Below are 27,319 nucleotides of genomic sequence, written 5' to 3'. Positions count from 1 at the left end.
AATAAAATTTTATATCATCGTTCAAATGTATTTTGAACTGTTAACCGTTCTAGTACGTAAAATGAGCTTCCTGGAGAATTCACACAACAATTTACAGATAGATCCGAGATTTTTTTACCCCACCCACACCTCAAAATGTGTCAACAAACTAGCTTGGCATTTACTCTTTATCTGGAAAACAAACCTTTTATTTAAAGCGAAACAGACTGGTCTCTGACAGTAAGATGACTGAATATTAACTTACTATAAAAACACGCGTACATGCGGTCTTAAAACTAAGAAGAATGGTTAAAATGGTTGAGTGTCCACATTTGTTTTGCTAACACATTTGACCTTCCAAATTTTCATTCTTTAAAGGTTACACACCACCATTGTTATTCCCTATATAATTCAATGTAAAATTATAATTTTTAGACAACATTTAAAGGCATTTCGAGCGAATGCAGGCTATGATAACCACATATATTCTTAAAGTACAAACTTTAAATTACCTTTTAAGCCAATAAAAAGGGGGGTCAAGTTATTCCTAAGAAAAATCACTCCACTTGAAAAACAAACTCTAAAAATTGCACCGTCCGCCATGACAGATCTTCCAAAATGACCTTTCAACTATAGGGCAGCGGTTTATGCTTTAATCCCTACTCTAAATGATAAATCAAGCAAGAATATATATCATACTTAAGGTATAAAAGTTTCAGGAATAATGACAGTTTTGATTTACAGTGTATTGAGCATGTGAAAACATGTCTATCAATCATAACAACTTTTTTTTTTTTTATTGAGAATTTTCCACACAACGGAAGTACATATGACGTAATGGTGACGTCATTCCTTAAATAGCGGCGTAGTAATTTGGTTATGTATTCATGCCCATCTTAAAATAAAAAGTGTTTTTCATTATTTTTTGGAACATATGTGCACTAATAATACTTCATTGTTTACTGTTCATAAACCTTTGCAATAAAAAAACGAGCGAATATTAAGAATGAATAGCAGAGAACTATTTCTCAGCAAACCGAAAGTAGAAATGTTGACAGCTATAATTATGCATGAGGGGTGCCCCACGGGTAATGGCGTAAAGCCCACCCTTTTCAAAAAAGGGGGTAATTCAGAAATAAATAAAAAACAAATAAAACTCCGAAAATAAGCATAAAAGAAACAGAAAATTTGTATATTTCAGTGTAAGATCGTTTTTAATTTCACTCGTGATCATAAAAAAAACTACATTTTCACTCGTGGCTTCGCCACTTGTGAAAATATGTTTTTCTATGACACTCGTGAAATAAAATACGATCTTACACTGAAATAAACAAATATCCTCTATCTCTTAACTGGATCTTTGCCCTGTATAATGAAGTATTAAAACTTGGTTCATGTAATGTAATATGTGGATAGAGGGCAATAGGGATATTATGCAGGCCAATAAAAAATAAATAATTTACGTCGTGAAAAAATGTGGTGGCTATTTCAACATTTTCTTAAAGATGCACTCTCACAGATTGAACGTTTTGACAACTTTAAAAAAATTGTTTTTGTCTTGGAACGACCCAATTTATATCAAAATGAATGGAAACCAATGATATACGACTGCTGACAAAAATCAGATTGCAGATTTAGTTTAGTTAAAAAAATGTGTTTTTCTTAAACCGTTAGTAACTCTTTTAGCCAAAAAAGATAAATTTTCGATGGAAATATGAAAATCTGCGATCTGATCTTTTGTCAGCAGTCTAATACCACTAGTTTGCAGATATTTATGCAAAAACATGGCTCAGTCCTAGACAATAATAAATAAGTTGGCAAACAGTAAATTTGTGATAGTGCAGCTCTTATTTTAATGCTGGTAATTTCAATTTGTTTAAGAATCCTAAGGGGACTTTTGTAATGTAAGTAATACTCAGTGACTTGTTTCTTTTACCAGGTATTGAATAAGATCTAATGGCAAAACAATGGCCTCATATAGAGAATTATTAAAGGAGAAGGAAGCCCAGAACTGGGTAAAGGCCGCCTTCGCCCTCAACATCACCAAGGACGGATTACAAGATTTTCTGGAGGATGTACTGACATGCGTTCACCAGGACATCTATAGCGCCGTTAGAACATCCAAGGGTCTTCCATCCGGGGCAGCATGTGCACATTGTTTCACAGAAAACGTGTTGATGTGCCCAACTCGTGGGATATGCACCAGTACTAGAAACTGTAGATTTCATAACTGTCCTCCAAAACGGTATGCTCCTTGTCCAAATGGGATTTGTGAAGGCGTCCGTGATGAAATAATCAAACATCACAGGTTTTCGGGACCATCATGGAAGAATACAAATGCCGACAAATGGAGCACCATTCCCTGGGAGATAGGCAAGTGTTTCCTGCCTCCTGATGGCTACAAGACCGTGTCCTCCATCAAAGACAGTGACTTTAACGGAATGATCAGCGTCATGATAAATTGCGAGGATTTCAAAACCAAACTGTCGTTTAACGTTGCGACACAGCAAAATTTATTAACAGAGGTAAACATATTAATCACACTATGGTCATATTAAACGATTCCGTTGACTTTTTAAAGCTGCATACTCACAGATTGACAGTTTTGACGTTTATTATATTTTTATCTCAAATTCAGCTGATTTCGCACATCAATACATTTAATTTAGTCAAATAAGACAACTTACTTAAGAACTGCCGGGAAACTAATTTTTTACTAACGCTTTTTTCCATACAACATCTCACTGTATTATTATGCCCCCCTTCGAAGAAGAGGGGTATATTGCTTTGCACAGGCATGTCTGTATGTCCGTCGGTCGGTCGGTCGGTAGACCAAAGCTTGTCCGAGTGATAACTCAACAATTCCTGGACGTATGGTCATCAAACTTCACATGAAGGTTGGGCCTGACCAGAAGATGACCCCTATTGATTTTGGGGATCATCAGGACAAAGGTCAAGGTCACAGTGACCTTTAATGGTAAAATAATTTTAAAGCTTGTCCGAGTGATAACTCAACAATGCCTGCACCCATGGCCCTCAAACTTAACTTGGAGGTTGGGCATGACCAGTAGCTGACCCCTATTATTTTTTGGGCTCAATGGGTCAAAGGTCAAGGTCACAGTGACCTTGAATGGTAAAAGGTTGTTCGAGTGATAACTCAACAATGCATGCACCCATGGCCCTCAAACTTGACTTGGAGGTTGGGCCTGACCAGTAGATGACCCCTATTGTTTTCGGGGGTCATTGGGCCAAAGGTCAAGGTCACAGTGACCTTGAATGGTAAAAGGTTGTCCGATTGATAACTCAACAATGCCTGCACCCATGGCCCTCAAACATGACTTGGAGAATTGGCCTGACCAGGAGATGACCCCTATGGTTTTTTGGGGTCATCTGGCCAAAGGTCAAGGTCACAGTGACCTGTAATGGTAAAAGGTTGTCCGAGTGATGACTCGACAATGCCTGCACACATGGCCCTCAAACTTGACTTGGAGGTTGGGCCTGGTCAGAAGATGGTCCCTATTGATTTAAGGGGTCATTGGGCCAAAGGTCAAGGTCACAGTGACCTGGAATGGTAAAAGGTTATCCGAGTGATAACTTGACAATGGCTGCACACATGGCCCTCAAACTTGATTTGGAGGTTGACCCTGGCCAGAAGATTGTCCCTATTAATTTTAGGAGTCATTGGGTCAAAGGTCAAGGCCACAGTGACCTTGAATGATAAAAGGTTGTCCAGGTGATAACTCAACAATGCCTGCACCCATGGCCCTCAAACTTGACATGGAGGTTGGGCCTGACCAGTAGATGACCCCTATTGATTTTAGGGTCAAAGGTCAAGGTCACAGTGACCTTGAAATCAAACTCGACAATTCTTGGACCTATGGTCATCAAACTTGACATGAAAGTTGGGCCTGATCAGTAGATGACCCCTATCGACTTTTGGGGTCATCAGGCCAAGGTCAATGTCACAGTAACCTTTAGTAACCTTTAACGCAAAAAAGCAAATCTTCCCCCACTGATATCTCAACAATGCCTGAACCTATGATCATTAAACTTGACATGGATGTTAAGCCTGACCAGTAGATCACCCTTATTGATTTAGGATTCATAGAGCCAAAGGTCAAGGTCACAGTGATCTTGAATGGTAAAAGGTTGTCCGAGTAATAACTCAACAATGCCTGAACCCATGGCCTTCAAACTTGACTTGGAGTTGCATCTGACTTGAAGATGACCCCTTATGATTTAAGGGGTCATCCAGTTAAAGGTCAAGGTCACAGTGACCTTGAACGAAAAAAACTTGTCTTGTGATAACTTGACAATGCCTGCAACCATGGCCCTTAAACTTGACATTTAGGTTTCTGGTGACCAGTTGATGACTCTGGATTTTGAATTCATAGAGTCAAAGGTCATGACGGTCATAACACACTTTATCTTCACACTTTAATGGTCATAATCTTAAAACAGCAACAAATCAGCCGTCATTTCGTTCCATGCATAATTCATTCAATTGTCCATATAATCCTGACAACATGGCGCTCGGGGGGGGGGGGGGGGGGGGGCATAATGTTTGACAAACATCTCTTGTCATTATATCACTGGTTTCCAGACATTAACGCAAACATTGGCTCATTCCCAGACAAAACATAAAAACGTGGCCTAAACGGTCAATCTGTGAGAGTTCAGCTTTTAAGAATGTTCATAATAAGTGTAGAATGTTTCAGTATTCACTTGAAGTTGCTCTGATTATTTTGTACATTCATTACTCTAATCCAAACAACCAAGAAGTCTTAAAGTGCATATATAGTTTAGTTACTACATATTGCATGATAGTATGCATTTCATTTTGTGCCATCTTCACCACAACTACAAGCTGTTAGTCAAAACTTATTTCAAACATTACATTTAAGGTTCGGGACATTGGTCGAAGCGTACGTCATTCCCATGACCAGAGGGTCAAGGACACAGAACTAGTGGACTTCCTGTTCAAGCTACGCACCCTGCTGGAGGATAAGACTGAACTAGCAAACCGACCCGAAGCACAACATGCTGTGGAACAGCTTAAGAAGGTACAAATTTACATGATAGCGGACTAAACAGATTATACAGGTATGACTTTACAAGAGAGATGGCAAAACTGAACTAGCATACTGGCCAAAGGCACAACAAGCCGCGAAACAGATTAAGCAGGTATGGCTTTCCATGATAGAGGCCCTAGGTATGAAACGCTGTGGAACAGAACAAAAAGGTATGGCTTTCCATGATAGATGACACAACTGAACTAGTATTCCTACTCAAGGCACAACATCCCATGAAACAGATTAAATAGGTATGCTTTTACATGATAAAAACCACAACTGAACTAGCATACCGGCCCATAGCACCACACTCCGTGGAATAGTTTAAACAGGTGACTTTACAAGATAGATGACACAACTTAACTAGCATACCCTAGGCATGACATGCCATGGAACAGATTAAACAGGTTTGACTGTATGCGATAGATGACACAGCTGAACCAGGATACCGATGTAAGGCACAACACGCCACAGAACAGGTATGAGAAAGGGTATGAGTTAACATTTACTTTTTGTGTCGCCTGAAAAGACGACATATATAGGGGTTACTTTTGTCGGCGGCGGCGTCCGCGTCCCATTTTCGCTTGTCCGGGGTATGTCTCCTAAACTATTAGTGGTATCAACTTGAAACTTCATATGTAGATAGATCTAATTGAGGGCAAGTGCAGTGCACAAGAACTGTTACTCTTGCTTCCATATTTTTAGAGTTATTGCCCTTTGTTATTTTTCATGCTTAAAGTTTTGTCCGGGGCATATCTTGTAGAATATAAGAGTTATCAACTTGAAACTTCATATGTAGATAGATTTCATGGAGGGCAAGTGCAGTGCACAATAACAGTAACTCTTGCTTTCTTAGTTTTAAAATTATTGCCCTTTGTTAATTTTCATGCTTAAAGTTTTGTCCGGGCATATCTTGAAGAATATAAGAGGTATCAACTGGAAACTTCATAGCTAGATAGATCTCATTGAGGGCAAGTGCAGTGCACAATAACAGTAACTCTTGCTTTCTTAGTTTTAAAGTTATTACCCTTTGTTAATTTTCATGCTTAAAGTTTTGTCCGGGGCATATCTTGAAGAATATAAGAGGTATCAACTTGAAACTTCATAGCTAGATATATCTCATTGAGGGCAAGTGCAGTGCACAATAACAGTAACTCTTGCTTTCTCAGTTTTAAAGTTATTGCCCTTTGTTAATTTTCATGCTTAAAGTTTTGTCCGGGGCATATCTTGAAGAATATAAGAGGTATCAACTTGTTTGTATTAAATTCAGTCAACGCGTGTAGAAATACATAGTAACTTGCTGGAAGAGTACTTTTAAATTATAACGTGTGTACTATTTTTTGTGTAATTCTGGCATGAGTATTAAAAATAATTTTATAATGCATGGTGAAACTGCGCAGACGACTTGACTGCCAACTTCTGCACATGTGTGCACCCGGAATTATTATGTTATTGGACACAATTAAACTAGCATACCTTAAGCTCAAAAAACTGTAGAAGTGCTTCAACAGGTATGAACTCATATCCTAGAGGACATAACGAAACTATCATACCGACTTGAGGGTGCGAGGCCGTGAAACAGCTGAAAAAAGGTATGATTGCAAGTGTCCTTTTTAGCTCGACTATTCGAAGAATAAGGAGAGCTATACTACTCACCCAAGCGTCGGCGTCACCCCTTGGTTAAGGTTTTGCGTGCAAGCATAGGTTAATATCTCAGCAACTACTTCAGGTATTGCATTGAGATTTTATACAATGGTACTCGACCATCCAACCTACTTAATTAACCAAGTTTGATAACTCTACTTTGCATTTAATGCCAATAATAGGCCTTTATTATTTGACTTAGAAATTCTGGTTAAGGTTTTGCGTGCAAGCACACATGGGTTAATATCTCAGCAACTACTTGAGGTATTGCATTGAGACTTGATACAATGGTACTCAACCATCCAGCCTACTCAATTAACCAAGTTAGATAACTCTAGTTTGTATTTAGTGCAAATAATAGGCCTTTATTATTTGACTTAGAAATTCTGGTTAAGGTTTTGCGTGCAAGCACACATAGGTTAATATCTCAGCAACTACTTCAGGTATTGCATTGAGACTTGATACAATGGTACTCAACCATCCAACCTACTTAATTTATGAAGTTAGATAACTCTAGTTTGTATTTAGTGCAAATAATAGGCCTTTATTATTTGACTTAGAAATTCTGGTTAAGGTTTTGCGTGCAAGCACACATTGGTTAATATCTCAGCAACTGCTTCAGGTATTGCATTGAGACTTGATACAATGGTACTCAACCATCCAACCTACTTAATTTATGAAGTTAGATAACTCTAGTTTGCATTTAATGCAAATAATAGGCCTTTCTTATTTGACTGAGAAATTCTGGTTGAGGTTTTGCGTGCAAGCACAAATAGGTTAATATCTCAGCAACTGCTTGAGGTATTGCATTGAGACTTGATACAATGGTACTCAACCATCCAACCTACTTAATTTACGAAATTAGATAACTCTAGTTTGCATTTAATGCAAATAATTGCCCTTAATTATTCGACTCAGAAATACTGGTTAAGGTTTTGCATGTAAGAACACATAGGTTAATATCTCAGCAACTACTGGATGAATTGCATTGAGACTTTATAAAATGGTACTCAACCATCGAATCTACATAAATAACCAAGTAAGATAACTCTAGTTTGAATTAAATTCAAATAATGGCCCCTTTTTATTCAACATAGAAATTCTGGTTAAGGTTTTGCATGTAACCACTTTTAAGTCAATGCTTCAGCAAATACATCATGTATTGCATTGAAACTTTACACACAGGCTCCCAACCATTTAACCTTCTCATTTAATCAAGTAAGATAACTCTATCTTTCATATTATATAATTTGTGCCCCTTTATTATGCTTCTTAGAAATTCTGGTTAAGGTCTTGTTAGGCCTAAAAAAAAATACATTTGGTTCGGGTTACCCGACCCTACCTACGGAATAGGCGCCGACCCTACCGTTTTTATAGTAACCCTAACCAAACAATTTTTTTAGGCCTTAGCACACATAGTAGTTGCTGAGATATTATCCTATGTGACGTAGGATAATATCTCAGCAACTACTTAATGTATTGCATTGAGACTTTATACAATGGTATTCAACCACCCAACCTAATTGAATAATCAAGTTAGATAACTGTGTTTTGCAAATAATGGCCCTTTATTATTACACTTAAAAATTCTGGTTAAAATTTTGCATGTAACCACATTTATGTTAATATCTCCGCACATCATGTATTGCATGGAAATCTAATCTAACAGTGATCCATGCATGTTTCGCCAAAACTTTTCAATCCTTACACTGAAAAGCGGCGGAATAGTCGAGCGCGCTGTCTCTGTGACAGCTCTTGTTTTATATCAGATTCGATAAACTCGTGCAAAGATATTTCTGTACTCTTGTGTAAGAGGAGCGATTGGGAATTATATCGAGTGGACTACCTTTTGTGCGGATCAGGTATGCGTTTATTGAATACAATTCAGAATAGTATGGTTTGACCTCGTCACCGGACTTTAGACCCTACTTGACCATGCACCTAATCAGATCAACGGACTTTAGTGTAGGTGGGGGCCTCTATTCGACCTTGCACTTAATTATATCAACGGACTTTACTGTAGGCGGGGGGGGGGGGTCCTATTTGACCTTTCACTTAATCAGATCACCAGACTTTAGTATGGGTGGGGGCCCTATTTGACCTTCCACTTAATTAGGTCACCGGACTTTAGTGTAGGTGGGGTTCCCTATTTGACTGTGCACCTAATCAGATCAACGGACTGAAGTGTAGGTGGGGCCCCTATTCGACCTTGCACTTAATAATATTAACGGACTTTACTGTAGGTGGGGGTCCCTATTTGACCTTCCACTTAATTAGATCACTGGACTTTAGTGAAGGTGAGGTCCCTATTTGACCTTCCACTTAATTAGATCAACAGACTTTAGTGTAGGTTGGGGCCCTATTTGATCCACCTAATTAGATATCACCGGACTTTAGTGAAGGTGCGGGTCCCTATTTGACCTTCCACTTAATTAGATCAACAAACTTTAGTGTAGGTCAGGGCCCTATTTGATCCACCTACAGACAAAGCGAAAACATTTTTTCCTTCACAGGACATTGCGACAGGTAAACACTGGAAGTAGGTGCGGGTCCCTATTTTACCTTGCACTTAATTAGATCATCGGACGTTAGTGTAAGTGGGCGTACCTATTTGACATTGCACCTAATTAGATCACCGGACTTTAGTGAAGGTGCGGGTCCTTATTTTACCTTGCACTTATTTAGATCAACTGACTTTAGTGTAGGTGCGGGTCCGTATTTGACCCTGCACCTGATTAGATCACGGGACTTTAGTGTAGGTTGGGGTCCGTAATTGACTTTGCACCTGATTAGATCACGGGACTTTAGTGTAGGTTGGGGTCCGTATTTGACCCTGCACCTGATTAGATCACCGGACTTTAGTGTAGGTTGGGGTCCGTAATTGACTTTGCACCTGATTAGATCACCGGACTTTAGTGTAGGTGGGGGTCCGTAATTGACTTTGCACCTGATTAGATCACCGGACTTTAGTGTAGGTGGGGGTCGGTAATTGACTTTGCACCTGATTAGATCACCAGACTTTAGTGTAGGTGGGGGTCCGTAATTGACTTTGCACCTGATTAGATCACCGGACTTTAGTGTAGGTGGGGGTCCGTAATTGACTTTGCACCTGATTAGATCACCGGACTTTAGTGTAGGTGGGGGTCCGTAATTGACTTTGCACCTGATTAGATCACCGGACTTTAGTGTAGGTGGGGGTCGGTAATTGACTTTGCACCTGATTAGATCACCAGACTTTAGTGTAGGTGGGGGTCCGTAATTGACTTTGCACCTGATTAGATCACCGGACTTTAGTGTAGGTGGGGGTCCGTAATTGACTTTGCACCTGATTAGATCACCGGACTTTAGTGTAGGTGGGGGTCCGTAATTGACTTTGCACCTGATTTGATCACCGGACTTTAGTGTAGGTGGGGGTCCGTAATTGACTTTGCACCTGATTTGATCACCGGACTTTAGTGTAGGTGGGGGTCCGTAATTGACTTTGCACCTGATTAGATCACCGGACTTTAGTGTAGGTGGGAGTCCGTAATTGACTTTGCACCTGATTAGATCACGGGACTTTAGTGTAGGTGGGGGTCCGTAATTGACTTTGCACCTGATTAGATCACGGGACTTTAGTGTAGGTGGGGGTCCGTATTTGACCTTGCACCTGATTAGATCACCGGACTTTAGTGTAGGTGGGGGTCCGTATTTGACCTTGCACCTGATTAGATCACCGGACTTTAGTGTAGGTGGGGGTCCGTAATTGACTTTGCACCTGATTAGATCACCGGACTTTAGTGTAGGTGGGGGTCCGTAATTGACTTTGCACCTGATTAGATCACCGGACTTTAGTGTAGGTTGGGGTCCGTAATTGACTTTGCACCTGATTAGATCACCGGACTTTAGTGTAGGTTGGGGTCCGTAATTGACTTTGCACCTGATTAAATCACCGGACTTTAGTGTAGGTGGGGGTCCGTAATTGACTTTGCACCTGATTAGATCACCGGACTTTAGTGTAGGTTGGGGTCCGTAATTGACTTTGCACCTGATTAGATCACCGGACTTTAGTGTAGGTGGGGGTCCGTAATTGACTTTGCACCTGATTAGATCACGGGACTTTAGTGTAGGTGGGGGTCCGTAATTGACTTTGCACCTGATTAGATCACGGGACTTTAGTGTAGGTGGGGGTCCGTAATTGACTTTGCACCTGATTAGATCACCGGACTTTAGTGTAGGTGGGGGTCCGTAATTGACTTTGCACCTGATTATATCACCGGACTTTAGTGTAGGTGGGGGTCCGTAATTGACTTTGCACCTGATTAGATCACCGGACTTTAGTGTAGGTGGGGGTCCGTAATTGACTTTGCACCTGATTAGATCACCGGACTTTAGTGTAGGTGGGGGTCCGTAATTAACTTTGCACCTGATTAGATCACCGGACTTTAGTGTAGGTGGGGTCCGTATTTGACCTTGCACGTAATTAGATCACCGGACTTAAGTTTAGGTGGGGTCCCTATTTGACCATGTATCTAATTAGATCACATGACTTTAGTATAGGTGGGAATCCCTAATTGACCATGTACCTAATTACTAGTAGATCACCGGAATTAAGTGATGGTCGGGGACCCTATTTGACCTTGCATCTAATCAGACCAACGGACTTAAGTGGAGGTGGAGAGTCCCTATTTGACCTTATTAGAAGCGAGGCCAAACCAAGGTTGCGTACCGATGGGTCACGACCCTTGACAGACCCATGACACAAATCGTCAACTGGTCTGAACCCTCCCACGTCTTAAACGTACGAAGTGGTGGCCTCGAAATTATTAAGTCGTGGCAACAACATGCAAGTCGTGGGAACGAGTAATTTAGTTGAGATCCCGAGGATAAAAAAATAGTTTTATTTACACATGTCACCTTTATGACAACGTACATACACTTTCTGATGTAGTAAAACTGTTTTCTGTTCAAATTTGTCTTTATAATATAAGTTTATAGTTTATATTATTTTGTAAAATAGCCTTTGAATTATTGGATGCTTAATGTCTTGATCTGTTTTGTTGACAGCTGCAAACAGACGATTTCAAGATCAGTGCTGAGAACGAAGGGGAGATAGTGAAGGAAGGTAAGAGACGCTTTTGATCAAATTGACGTAAATGGATATGGATGAAACTGTGTGTATGGTGGCTAATGTAATGAGCTAGCTTGGGGCTGTGATGAGTAGTAGGGTGTAGGTCACTGTTTCTAAGAAAGAAAAATGGTTTCCGCCCACTAACTTTCGTTATATCTTTCGTTAAGAAAGATAGGATAGTGTTGAAATTCTGCATTTCTAGCACACCGGATAGGCATTTCCGGTGACGTCAGCCGTGCTGGAATATAAGTATCATGTGTTTCCGGTACGGATAGAAAATCCGACCCGAGGGCACGCGCGTAAGCCGGTAACGAGGCTTTCCGAGTTATCGGACACGCAGCGTGCCCGAGGGTCGGAATTTTCGATCCGGACCGGAAACACATGATTTTTTTTTTTTTGGCATATCTTAAATTATCAATTTGTGGAAAAATTGACGTAGAAAACGCACTTTTGTGCATTTCACCAAATCGCGCGAATACTTATATATTTAATTGCGCTTTATTGAAATGGCATAATTTACTTTTCATATTCCATACAAGAAAAGAAATAAGAAGTGGCGCGTTGTTGCGCGTGACTCCTCTTACATGGGGTGTGTAAGACGGGTTTTTTCCACCACTGGTCACATGACCGGAAACACACGTCCGGTGTGCAAGAAAATTCCATCTGGCACCCCTGTCATGCCAGATGAGTCACGCGCTGTGACGTAATACTTTCTATTTCTTTTATTATACACTTAATGTAACTATAATTATGAGATTTCAATAGAATAGTGCGATAAACATAAACTTTACTAAAATATACCTTCAAAACAAAAAGTAACCCTTAAAAGACGTGATACTCAGAAACTTCTTGACGTATGCCGTGAATAAAACTTACTGCGCGTCATGCCGTGAGTAAACATCATCGCACGCCCTTTTTGGTAAAATGTACAAACATGCGCTTTTCCATGTATTTTTTCACAAAATATTGTAATTCAAGGTATGCTAGAAAAATGTCTATCATATGTGTCAGGTTCCTCGGTTCCAGATCGAAAAATCCGACTCTCGGGCACTGCTGCGCAGCCGGTAATTCCGGCAAGCTTCGTTACCTGGCAACGCAGGTGCCATCGAGTCGGGTTTTTTTTCTATCCGGACGTGTGTTTCCGGTCATGTGACCGGTGCTGGAAAAACTCATCTTACACCCCCCATGTAAGATGAGTCACGCGCAACAACGCGCCATTTTTTTATTTCTTTTATTGTATGGTTTATGAAAAGTATATTATGCAATTTCAATAAAGCGGAATCATAAATATAAGTATACAATACTTTTAATTAAAATTGAAAAGAAATAATCGTAAAAGCGCGATTTTTAAAGGAACTATTTGACGTCGATAGTGATTTAAAATGACTGCGCTTTATGAAGTCAGTACACAACGTCGCACGCGCTTTTTGCTGAAATGTACTAAAGTACGTTTTCTACGTCAATTTTCCCACTAATTCATAATTTTAGGTATGCAAGAAAAAACATCAATCATGTTTTTCCGGTCCGGATCGAAAAATCCGACCCTCGTGCACGCTGCGTGACCGGTAACTCGGAAAGCCTCGTTACCGGCTTACGCGCGTGCTCTCGGGGCGGATTTGTCTATCCGTACCGGAAACACATGATAGATACTTATAAGAACGCATACAACTTTTAACTTATACAACCATTACACTATTGCTGCCTTTCTTCTTACCAAGCGTCTTGTGATATTTCTGCTTCTTATCACCTGTACCAAGCGTCTTATGATATTTTTGCATACCGGACGTGTGTTTCCGGTTATGTCACCAGTGCTGGAAAACCCCGTCTTACACCTCCTATGTTAGATGAGTCACGCGCATCCACGTGTCACTTTTTATTTCTTTTATTGTTTGGTTTATGAAAAGTATATTTAACCATTTCAGTAAAGCGCAATCAAATATATAAGTATGCAAGACTTTTTATTAAAACTGGAAATAAATAATCATTAAAACGCGAATTTTCAGAGTAACTATTTGACATCAATAGTTATTTAAAATAATTGGTTGTCCGGTTAGCGCAGTGGTTAGCGCACTCGCTTCTCACCTAATGCGACCGGGTTCGATTCCCGGCTTGGGCGCATGTGAGTTTGGTTTGTGGTCACCAAGCCGGACAAGTGGGTTTCCTCCGGGTTCTCCGGTTTCCTCCAAAACACAAGACCACACTCTCGCGTAATATCGTGCCAACGAGAGTGATTAATATAATGTTGTAATAACATTGTTTCACAATCGTTGTAAAATAAATATGTTTAAACTAAACTAAAATAATTGCGGTTTATGACGTCAGTAAACTGATGTCGCACGCGCTGGTTCGTAAAATGTACATAAGTGCGTTTTCTATATCAGTTTTACCACAATTTGATAATTTTAGATGTGCAAGAAAAAATATCAATCATGTTTTTCCGGTCCGAATAGGAAAATCCGACCCTCGGGCACGTTGCGTGGCCGGTGAACTCGGCAAGCCTCGTTACCAGTTTACGCGCGTGCCCCCGGGTCGGACTTTTCTATCCGTACCGGAAACTTGTGATATGTACTTATAATGTTGCTTCTAATCGTCTTATGATAATGCTGCTACGTATATTCTACAACAAGTGTCTTGTGATATTGCTGCTACTTATCTTCTGTACTAAGCGTCTTGTGATAATGCTACTTCTTATCTTCTGTACTGAGCGTCTTGTGACAATGCTGCTTTGTATTGTCTGTAACAAGCGTCTTGTGATAATGCTACTTCTTATCATCTGGAACAAGCGTCTTGTGATAATGCTGCTTCTTATCTTCTGTAACAAGCGTCTTGTAATAATTCTGCCTCTTATCTTATGTACCAAGCGTCTTGTAATAATGCTGTTACTTATCTTCTGGACCAAATGTCTTGGTAAAGGCTGCTACTTATCTTCTGTAACAAGCATCTTGTGATAATGCTGCTTCTTATCTTTGGTCCCGGGCCTCTTGTTAAAGGCTGCTACTTATTTTTTGCAACAGACGTCTTTTGATAATTCTGCTTCTAATCTTCTTAACAAGCGTCTGTTAATATTACTTATCGTCTGCATCAAAGGTCTTGTGATATTGCTTATTTTTATCTTTTGTACCGAGCGTCTTGTCACAAAACTGATTCCTGTTTTCTCACCAAGTGTTTTGTGATAATGCAAACGTATATGTTCTTATTTCTATGTTTTTAATGATACATCTTTACATTTACTTCAGGATTACGACTACGTTTGGCAAACCATTACCGAACCACTTTGGCCGACATGCCGATATCTCCCATTCTCGGAGAAAAGAACGCCAAACTCAGGAAATTCTACGTGGCACCGAAAATTGTGGAGAAAGATCATCGAAAAATCGGCAAAATTGAAAACCAAGAAAGCGGTCAAGAAATTGCAAGCAAAATTGAAAACCAAGAAAGCGGTCAAGAAATTGCAAAATTTTCAGATGTTTTCATAAAAGAAGATCAGTTGCTCAGAAATGTTTTCCTTGTTGGAGAACCGGGCAATGGCAAATCTACATTCTCCGTAATGTGTGCCCTGGATTGGACTCACCAATATTTACCAGCGGAGGAAAACGTCGGTATTAAAACAAGCTTTGCCGACCCAGAATTCTTCAAAGAGTTTGCATTTTTGTTCCATGTCACCCTACGAGATTCATGTAAAACGTGTGATCTAGCAGAAATGATCAAGGATCAACTTATACGTAAAATCTACCACGAGAAGGATGCCGATGATGGTTACCGGCTATTACAGACGGTGCTGGAAAGTGAAACATGTTTAATCATAGCTGACGGCCTCGACGAATGGACCCATCCGGAAAACGTAAACTGTACCTGCAAAACTGAGGAAAAAGTCACCCCTTTCCGAAATTCGGCCAACAAGGCCACACTCCTCACGACAACGCGTCCCTGGCGAATGTCACAGTTTAGAGTGCAGGATTCAAAGATCGACAAATATCTTGAAATAGAAGGAGCAGCAGACACAGAGCAACTCGTGGAAAATATCATCAACATTCTTAATGGGGGAAATGAGGATGAACGGAACAACAGAGGCTTTCATGAAATGGTGTCAGCGAAAGGATCTTAAAGGATTATTGTCAGCACCTATCAGTATCACCCAGCTCGTGTGCCTGTGGTTCGAGGGCAAATCGTTAACCGATTCAAAGTGTGACATTTATGCTGGCGTGATAAACATGCTATCATGTAGACTTAGTTATATGCAAAGCGGAGCATAAAATTCCGAAAATTAGAACTGCCATCTGTATTAAAGGAACACGAATGCTTCGTGCAAAATCCCACGGTTTACCTTGCGCTGGCAAAGTTAGCATACACAACTTTGTTTTCAGAGTGCAGAGATTCGTCTGTTGTATTCAGCAACAAAACAGTCAACGCTTTGTTAAGCAGGGAGCAGGTTGAATTTGCATTGAAGTCTGGCTTACTCACAGAGAAGAAATCCAACTCATTGATCAAGAGATCATCTCACTTTTCATTCTTTCATAAAACACTTCAAGAGTTTTTAGCGGCTCTTCATTTATGTTTGAATGAAAACGACTACAGTCAGCTATCAAACAAGTACGAACAAGATAATAAGGAAAATATCTTGGGAGATGTTTCTCAGACATTTATTTTCATATGTGGAATGAAGCCCGAGCTCGGTGTACAAATGTCTTCATGGATCAATAGTTCTATACCACCATACCAACCATCAATCGACAGTAGAGAGGCTTGAACTACGTCAGGACCTGATTCTCTCCGGGAACCGTGAAGCCAGGGCGAACAACCATGGTGACATACCGCTCTATCTCGCACACTTCTATATTGATAGATACGAGGATGTCGTAGTGTTAAAAAAGCTGATGATGATAAACAAGGAACGTATTCAGTCACTAGACATCGGTGAATACAATGATCAAATTAATGGGGAAGAGCTGCAGGAGGTGATCACATCCTACTCCGACTCCCTCAAAGCAGTGACACTGGGGGAGCGTGATGGGCAGTATGACCTGTCCCAGTGTCACAGGCTGGAATATCTGCATATAGAGGGAGACAATACAACACGTGTGCAGGTTGATCCAACACATATTACAACATGTCACTTAGATAATGTATCATCGAATGTTGAAATGTACATATTTAGATTATTTAAACACGATCAAAGGTGGAGTAAACTACAACATGTTGTGTTATGGAGAGTTAAGAATGTCCAGTTACTTGTGGATACACTACCAAGTCTCCCTCAGTTACAACGCCTTGACATATGGGAAGACAGATCTAGGTGAGCTCCACCTCCTCCCTCCAGCCTCCATCACCGATATTACACTTAGGTGGGGTACAATGACAGCGGAGGCGGTGCGGAGTCTGATAGAGACGATGAAGAACATACCACACACCATTAGATGCGACATGTACCGCTGCACGGTGAAACCTGCCAGTGAGATGAAAGACATCCGAGAACATATGAACAGTTCGCCGTCATTCGAGGTTCTCGTATTTCACAATACGAGTGAATGGCTTTATTTCAAATTCACCAAAATGTGAACAATAAGTTAAATGTTAGCATCGATTATGGGAATTCATATTTGATGAAAACAGTGAAACAATCAATGGGGAAGTGTCATTCTATTTATAGAAATATATGTCACTTTTCCCGGAACTAATTATTATCAACCACTTTCTATGTGTATTCAATTAATTTGATTTATGTTGTGTATTTGCATGCATCCTAAGTCCTTAAAAAATTGTTTGGTTAGGGTTACATCCTTTTCAGAAATAGGTAGGGTAGGTAGGCTTTTTATTTTTTTTATTTATCTTTTTTATTTGGCTTTATATAAGAATGTCATTTTCATCATTGGAGAATGTTGTTAAAGTTATCTTCTATATAAGCAATTAAGGTTTTAAACTACATATTGAAAAGCAAAAACAAGAAAAAACATTTATTTTTATTTTTAGTTTTTCATTTTTTTTTTCAAACTGACTATAAAAACGGTAGGGTCGGCGCCTATTCCGTAGGTAGGGTCGGGTGACCCGAACCAAATGTATTTTTTTTAGGCCTAAAATAGATTTAACTGGACACAGCAATGTCGTTGTGGCAGACGTTAAATATATCTGATGGGGATGAAAACTTTCTTTTTTAATTATAACACAACAGTCCGTAATCAACACGTGCAATAGTCGGTTTAACTTGATCGACATTTTTTATAAGAATCTCTTAATAAAGCAACTCATTTCCTAGTTTAAATCGATATCATTTGATAAATGTTAGGTATTTACTTCGCTTATGGATTATGAATTAATGGGAAATATTTAGTTTTTTCTTTATTTACAATGGCATCCTTGCTCAGCTGTATTTTATATTCTGTATTAGAGGAGTATACCAATAACACGTTGACTTTTTATGTTTATTATCGATTACATAAATTTCACATTATTATGAAATCTACAAAATGATATTATGTATCAACAAATACTACAAAAGAAATAACCAAACATTGAGTAGATTTAGTTACCTAAATAATAGAATATATAATTGCCTATTATTTAACATATCGCACAATTTGATTATAATTGAAGAATATATGATTAAACGTTGAAAGTATTATTTGATTTGTATTTAATACAATGAGGGTGAGGATGTGTTAGAATGATGATGATGATTGTGGTGATGGCGGTGGTGGTAACGACGACGATGATGATGATGATGATGGTGGTGGTTAATACGATGAGGATGAAAATGTGTTAGAATTATGAGTATAAGTATGATGATGATGACTACAACCACGACGTCGATGATGATGATGATGATGAGATGATTATGATGATGGTGATGATGATGATGATTCTGATGGTTGTGGTGGTTGTGGTTGAGACGATGTCGATGATGATGATGGTGATGGTTGTGGTTGAGACGATGACGACGACGTCGATGATGATGATGATGGCGGTAGCCGTGGTAACGACGGCTATGATGATGATGATGATGATGGTGGTTGTGTTGGTTAATACGATGAGTATGAAAATGTGTTAGAATGATGAGTATAAGTATGATGATGATGACTACAACCACGACGCCGACGTCGATGATGATGATGATGATGATGATGATGATTCTGATGGTGGTGGTGGTGGTTGGGGTTGAGACGATGTCGATGATGATGATGATGATGATGATGGTGGTTGTGGTTGAGACGATGTCGACGACGTCGATGATGATGATGGTGGTAGCCGTGGTAACGACGGCGATGATGATGATGATGATGGTGGTGGTTGTGGTGGTTAATACGATAGTATGAAAATGTGTTAGAATGATGAGTATAAGTAAGATTATAAGTATCTATCATGTGTTTCCGGTAAGGATAGAAAAATCCGACCCGAGGGCACGCGTGTAAGCCGGTAACGAGGCTTGCCGAGTTACCGGTCACGCAGCGTGTCCGAGGGTCGGATTTTTCGATCCGGACCGGAAAAAACATGATTGATATTTTTTCTTGCATACCTAAAATTATGAATTTGTTGAAAATTGACGTACAAAACGCACTTTTGTACATTTCACCAAAAAGCGCGTGCTACGTTGTGTACTGACGTCATAAAGCGCAGTAATTTTAAATCACTATCGACGTCAAATAGTTCCTTTAAAAATCGCGCTTTTACGAGTATGTATTTTCAATTTTAATTAAAAGTATTGTATTCTTATATTTTTGATTCCGCTTTATTGAAATTGCATACTATACTTTTCATAAACCATACATTAAAAGAAATAAGAGGTTGCGCGTTGTTGCGCGTGACTCATCTTACATGGGGGTGTAAGATGAGTTTTTCCAGCACCGGTCACATGACCGGAAACATACGTCCGTTATGCAAGAAAATAATGACTACAACCACGACGCCGACGTCGATGATGAGATGATGATGATGGTGGTGGTATAGATTGAGACGATGTCGATAATGATGGTGGTAGCCGTGGTAACGACGGCGATGATGATGATGATGATGATTATGATGAAGTTAACTTAATATATTGAGTGGGATTATTCGCAGTCTAGGAGGAAAAGTAAGCTCTTTGCATGATCTTCCGTGAACAATTAATATTTGGCCTCATCGCACTTTCGCAAATCCTTACTACTAAACGGATGTAAATAAAAACGCTACAGTGGTTTAATTAAGGCTGTATTTAATAACCAAACCACAAATGAATAAAATATGAAACAACAATCCTGTGGAAATCAAATTATGCAGAAAGTCGCAAATTAATCATAATGTTGTAAGGTGAAATTTAATTTAAATTGATTGCCGCCACCCAAACGGATATATTGTAATATGCAGTAACGTTCGTTGCGTTCATGACGCCGCCTGTATAAACGCAGTCCCTTGTCAGCATTGGTGATATTACGTCGTGATACATCACTAAATGTCACGAAACGCCATCGACGAGCACGATTGTCGACCGTCCCCTGACGACAAACTTGACGGTGACGCCACGTGAGAATCATGTCACGATAGGTCTCGTGCAGCGTATCCCCCGCTCTATAAGCCGATTCCTCACTGTACGGCGTTTGTAATGTCGTAGTGCTGATGCGGACGGCATCTGCGTCGTTGCGTATTCGTAACCTTTGTGCCGTTACTGAACATCGCTCAAGATATTCAAATAAAACTCTCGACAGCCATAAGGCCTACAAGTATTGATTTTTCTTGAGTTATGCCCGTTTTTAGAAATACAAACACAGTTGTTGGCGTTCGCCGTGCATCGTTTTTGTTGCGCCGCTCGTGTTGGATAAATGTGATGCATTGGTAGGGATACTTAACAGATAATCAAATGTATAAAAATCAGAGATCAGATATTTATAAAGACACTATATAATACATTTGCAAGAAGAGGAGAATTTCAAAATGTCAAAATCTTAATATTGATTTTTGAATACAACGCATTGAATCTTACTTACTGCAGATATCCCATCGCTTACGACACTATATACACGTATATAGATATGTAGCTTTCGCAGTGATGACGTATTTTTCCAATTTTAAATTTACTGGGTTGGTCTTCCACATTAATACCAGTTATTTTAAAAATAGTGTTTATAGTCGAAACCCATTGGCTCGAACTCATCGTTGGCTTGAACTGTAGGTAAAGGACCGATTTCTTTCTACTTAATGTAAGCATTTACGCTTGGCTCGAATTTCCCGAGGCTCGAGGTATTTTCGCCGGTCCCTGGGAGTTCCAGCCAACGGGGTTCGACTTTGTATATATATGTATTGCCCAAGGTCAAGGTACTTAGTCACAAGCCGAGTCTAACTCGTATGGATATAGGGAAAACGTAAAACAAGCTTTGAATGAAAATACGACACTAATGAATGCCATAAAAGTATTTTTACGAAATATCGTAAACCAAAACATATAAAGAGTCAATAGCATGTGTATAATAACATTTCCCGAAATACATATCAGGGTGGACAGTCAACCCTACTAGAAAAATATGATTTTGTAAATAGTGCCAGACAAAAGTGGAAAATGGAAAAGAAACAAAGAACTGTAACACTACTTATGGTAAGAAAGTATTGAGAAAAACATGGACGTTAACGATGTGTTCACCATCCAATATTGACACGAAAACAGTTAGATCGGCTCATTTCTCCAACTTTTTATACTGACGGATAATTAAACGGTAGGTGGTGGAGATGGTGGTGGTAGATTTTGTGAAAATAAAATGCCCACGCTTTCGCCAACGCTAAAAATATATCAGTAATGGCTACATGGTACCGCGATTGGATGTTCAGTGACACATGAGATAAAACTCAAAGGCGCTTGGCTGAGGCAATAATCTATGCGATAGTTCGTCGCACGCGCTTTTTGATGAAATGTACAAAATTGCGTTTTCATCGTCAAGTTTTCCACAAATTCATAACTTTAGGTATGCAAGAAAAAATATCAATCACGATTTTCCGGTCCGGATCGAAAAATCTGACCCTCGGGCACGCTGCGTGACTGGTAACTCGGCAAGCCTCGTTACGCGTGTGCCCTCGGGTCGGATTTTTCTATCCGTACCGGAAACACATAAAAAATAGTAATATTCTCCTTACTGCCTCGATAAGAGTAGCATGACATAGCAGAGCACGAAACAACACAGTAATATTTTTATAATGCAACCATAGTAACGCGCTACCGGCCCATGTGACGTTTTGTTCTACGCATGCTGAATTTAAAAACTTAATGAAATAAATATCAGCTGCAGAAAATCTTAAAAACTCCGCGATTTTGTTTGACGACGTTTGCGCAACGTCTTCTTAACATTTGACGTCGATCGGCCGTTGCATTTTGAAATAAACAACGTCTGCTCTTAGACTGTCAAGCTTGCTATCAATCTCATTAAAATCATATCGTGACGTTCACTTTATTTCATTACGTTATGTAACGTCGTCAAGCGTGTATTGGGGATCTGATTTTAATGAGATTGGCTTGCTATGAAATATATCGTCACAAGAACGTTTTGAAATTCGCTCAAACATTTAATTTTCAAAGAAATAGGGAAAACACAATCCGAAACGTATAAGCTACTAAAGCTGACACGGGGAGAAAACTGCGTTTCCGTGCGCTTGTTTTCAAATGGCACCGTTAGTCGTGACGTCAATTGAAGAGAAACTGAAAGCGGACTGCACAGTGACTGTACGGGAGCTGTGCAACGCCGCATAGCGGCATCGCCGCATAAACGTGTTTTTTTTTTCATTTATGCGGTGATTTCACGCATAAAAAAGGATTTCTTTATGGGGCAAAAAGGCACCCTATCGCCACATAAAAAGCAATTAAAACACATACTAGTACAATAGTGGTTGATAAAGTTTCATCAAGATCGGTCTTAGTTTTTTATGTCCACTTAACATGCTTTGAACTAGACTTTTAGAGACGTAATTTTTGACAAAGATTTAGTAAGATCGGTTTAAATGTGAACCAAACCAATTGATCTTTCTGCGAAAACGTTTGAAATGACGTTTAACCCGACTAATGGATGGAATAAATGTTACGACAAAGCACAACACCGTCATTAGGGACATTCAGAAAACTGAATCGTCCTATGACGTAACATATATTCTTGCCTTATAGTCAGACTGACGAAAATTCAAAAATGTCGATAAAGTAGTCAGCTAGTTTAAAGCATACACATGCATGTTCTTCTAAAACAATGATATATTTACTGTATTGTGCTCAAATAATCAGACTTAAGCAACTAACTTTCTTTTTCAAAATAGTCGATCAAGCAGTTCAGCGGCCTAGCGGCCTAAAATTGGTTTCTAATATAAACTATTTATGCATGCCTTCGACAAAGTTATGGTTTCTATCACAAATCACCATCCTTTAACGAATGTCTGCATTTCGCCTAAAACTCGACCAAGCTGCCTAAAAAATCTATTATAGCGAATATCAGCGTTTTTATTTTTTGTATTTAGCAAAATTGTTAAGCCATAGATTTAACATTGTTTTGGAAGAAAACGCATGTATACATACCATTTTAGGCTGCTAGGCCGCTAACTTCACGCCGCTAGGCCGCGGAAGTGCTCGATCGACATTTTTTTTTTTTAAAAAGGTTTATAATTGCTTAAGAGTGATAATTGGGGCATAAACACAGAAAATATATAAAAAAAATAGAAGAAGAGTCCGCTAACTACATACTTTCTACGTCATTTTAAACTAATAATAGGGTCATCATGGACTTCTTTCTTTCATTGATTGTGTTTTAATGCACAAGTCATTTGAACACTCTAAGGGTTTATTTTCAACTTCCATTTTGGCTCAACTTGCATGCCAACTTTTCTCATATTTTCTTTAATCTTAATCATCATCATAATCAACAACATCATCACAACCACTATCATCATCACCACAATCACAACCACTACCACCATCATCATCCCCACAATCATCATCATCATCATCATCATAATCATCATCATCATCATCATAATCATCATCATCATCATCATCACAACCACCATCATCATCTCCACAATCACAACCACCACCATTATCTCCACAATCACAACCACCACCATCATCATCATCCCCACCATCATCATTATTACCAACGCTAGCATCATCATAACTATCATAAATATTATCATCATCATCTTGATCATCATCATCTTGATCATCATCATCATCATCATCATCATCATCGTCATCACCATCGTTTTGTTGAAATATTTTTTAGCTTTATAATTAATGGTTAGGTTAATCCTCTTTATGTGGCAAAAAGGCACAGTTGCACCCCATACAAGCAATTTCTGCTTTATTTGTTGAGCGTCGCCGCATAAACGTTGATGCGTTGAAAATCACCTCATAAACGAAATAAAAACACGTTTATGCGGCGATGCCGCTATGCGGCGTTACAGAGCTGTCAGAGGCAGCCAATGACGGCTGTGGAACCGCACACAGAAATCTGACCACCGACCATTTTTCTAACTATATAAGGTAACAGTATGACTCGTAAAACATTTTTAACATTGTGAACAGGTACTCGGCCGTGATCTCATCCGGGCGCTTAGAAGAGAAGAGGAGTGACATCCCGGTCAACCTGAGGGCACCTGTGTTGCCAGGTAACGAGGCTAGCTTAGTTACCGGCTACGCAACGTGCCCGAGGGTCGAATTTTTTCTGGAACAGAAACTCATAATTGATTTTTTTCTAGCACATCTTGAAAAGCGCATTTTGGTACATTTCACCCAAAAAGCGCGTGTGATGATGTTTACTGACGTCATGACGCGCCGTATTTTTTATTCACTGCTTATGTGAAGAAGTCCCGTCAGTTTCACGTCTTTTAACGGTTATTTTGTTTTCTTTTCGATGAATATTTTTTGAAAAGTTCATGTTAAAGAACCTCATCTATTGAAATATCATATTAATGGTTACATAAAGTGTGTAATAAAAGAAATTTACAATTTTACGTCACAGCGCGTGACTCATCTGGCAATGGGGGGGGGGGTGCTATATGGCTGAATTCACCGGAAATGCCTAGCCAGAAAAAGTCGTCTTACACCCCCATATAAAATGAGTCACGCGCAACAACGGTTGGTAAAAAGTATATCATGCCATTTCAAAACAGCGCAATCAGAAATATAAGTATGCAATACTTTTAATTATCAAAGTGCTGAAAGCACTGATGGACTAGGGCTTCATTCAGGGGAATGTTGACAACCATGTTCTAAGCATTGAAAAAATCGGCTCACATCACAAGGGGTCACTGTTTAATGGGCTAGCTTAAACTTTAGACTAAAACTGCTAAAAATCTAGTTAAGTGTGTGTAGAGTGAGAGGGGTGGGGGGTGGGGGGCTAAAGCGTTAAATCAGATAAACTCATAGTTCTTTTGAATTTCTGAAAAGTCGTTAAATAAGACTTGTACAAATTAATTTACGTGGTCGGCACACATACTTCTTTAATTTGATCAAATCCTTTTATATCAAAGGTCTGTTATTTGCAGTTTCAGAGAAGATTTTCAATGATGTAATTATATATTATATAGAAAACCTGTCACCTCTTTTTTAGGGGAGCTTTAAACCAAATGCAGAGCCATACTTTGAACAATCTTTGTAAAAGACATCTACATTGTACACCTATGTCAGACTGCATACACAATGCTATTATGAAGTAGTTTCTATTTAAAAAGTGAAATTTTATTACGGTATGAGTTTAATGCTGCACTCTCATTTTGACAACTTTTGTCTTGGAACGAGCCAATTTTTGCGAAAATCCATAGAAACCAGTTATATAAGACTACTGACCAAAATTTAGATGGCAGGTTTTTATACTTAAGTTAAAAAAATGATGTTTTAAGCATTTTTCTTAAACTGTTAGTAACGGTTTAAGCCATAAAACATTAATTTCGGAACGGAAATATGACAAAATACGAGCTGATTGTTTGTCAGCAATCTGATATCATTGGTTTGAAGATGTTTACGCAAACATTTGCTCTTTCGAACACAAAAAAAGTTGTTAAAACGGTAAATCTGTGAGAGGGTAGCTTTAAACTATCACGGAGACATGCAAATCATGTCGACTTCGGAATACCAGCATTGTGTACAAAGGATAACAATACTTTTTTTAACCAACTTTCCTGGTTGTTTTCTACTAAGACCGCACGCTTTATTCGCTTTACGTATGAGTTCACAAGATATTTCGAATGCGCGACGGGCACCGCGGTTAGCTGATACTGGTTTCTTTTCGGATAAAAGAGAAAGAGGGTACTAGTCTATCAATACAGAGCATTGAACGGAAAAAATTCGATGCGTACTTTTCCAATATGTTCATATTCTTATTGCATATAATCTGACCGTATGCAAGAACATTCATGTAGTTAACCCGATTAACTCACTCGCTACGTATGAATTTCTTGTGCTTCATTAAAAGAACATACAGTTAGCTTGAATTGTTCTGTTCTGGTACTACTTTGATTATTCAAATTCTCTAACGGCAATCCAATCAAAATACAGCATATGAATACATTACGTCAGTGAACCCCCAGATGCGGCTTGAGAATGCAGATAGCGGGTTTATGGCTATGAACTAGGCCACAAGTGCGCGCGCCCTAGTCCAAAAATTGAAAATAGATAATCGTAAAACCGATTTAGGAGGAACTATTTGACGTCAATAGTGATTTTAAAATCCTGCGCTTTTTGACGTCAGTACCCTGGGTACCCTACGTCGCACGAGCTTTTTGTGAAATCTTCAAAAGGGCGTTTTTAGTCATTTTTTCCACAAATTCATTATTTTAGATATGCAAGAAAATATCAATTATATATTTTTGGTCCGGATCGAAAAATCCGACACTCGGACACGCTGCGTGGCAAGCGTCGTTACCGGCTTACGCGCGTGCCCTCGGGTGGGATTTTTCTATCCATACCGGAAACATATTATATATACTTATAATCCTCCATCAGGATAATGCCCTACTTCATACTGCGGCGACCACTCAGCATGAGATTAGCGTCCTAGCGCTGGAGGTATTCCCATATCCGCCGTACTCACCTGACCTGGCCCCGTTTGACTTTGCTATTTTCCCGGAGTTCAAGTCCCACCTCAAAGTTCTCCGATTTAAAAGTTAACGAGAGCTAAAAACAGCTGCAAACGCATCGATACACCAGTACCCGGCAGAGTACATTCGGGATATCATCTTCAACAAATGGCCAAAGAGATATAAACGTTGTTTACAATGGTTCGGAGCCTATTTTGAGAAGAAGTGAGCTCACACCAGGCCCCAATAACACGAAAACACTTCAGTCAAATCTCAATCACAGCTCATTTTACCAGCATCAGAAGTTATTGAAAATAACATATGAGTTTACACCTTTGAATAGGAATTTTATCATAGAATATGTTGAAGTATGACTTTGGTCAAGATCCCAAGGGAATACTTTTCTACAGTCAAAAATGTATTTAGGTACAATCCTTGTTTCTTAACAACTACTCAAGCATACGTTTTGCTTTGGAGTTAATTTGTGTGAGTCATTATAAACAAGTTG

The 27,319-nt window shown here is 39.3% G+C and overlaps 1 protein-coding gene across 1 annotated transcript in view; it reads left to right on the top strand.

The window, feature by feature from the left end:
• The window catches only part of LOC128246094 (uncharacterized), a 30,186-nt gene extending 3,284 nt beyond the window's left edge, over positions 1–26,902 (top strand). Inside the window, exons 2-9 of the mRNA XM_052964299.1 lie at positions 1,919–2,504; positions 4,884–5,042; positions 11,742–11,799; positions 15,042–15,891; positions 16,170–16,234; positions 16,540–16,881; positions 17,123–17,310; positions 26,738–26,902. Of these exons, the coding sequence (XP_052820259.1) occupies positions 1,947–2,504; positions 4,884–5,042; positions 11,742–11,799; positions 15,042–15,891; positions 16,170–16,234; positions 16,540–16,881; positions 17,123–17,310; positions 26,738–26,902 (2,385 nt within the window). The 5' untranslated portion in view covers positions 1,919–1,946. The remainder of the gene's footprint in view (positions 1–1,918; positions 2,505–4,883; positions 5,043–11,741; positions 11,800–15,041; positions 15,892–16,169; positions 16,235–16,539; positions 16,882–17,122; positions 17,311–26,737) is intronic.
• Positions 26,903–27,319: the final 417 nt, after the last annotated feature.

The sequence above is a fragment of the Mya arenaria genome, chromosome 9 (assembly GCF_026914265.1).
Source record: "Mya arenaria isolate MELC-2E11 chromosome 9, ASM2691426v1".
Taxonomy (NCBI): Eukaryota; Metazoa; Mollusca; class Bivalvia; order Myida; family Myidae; genus Mya; species Mya arenaria.
Note: the sequence above shows the minus strand (reverse complement) of the source record. Positions and strands in the feature narration are given on the sequence as shown.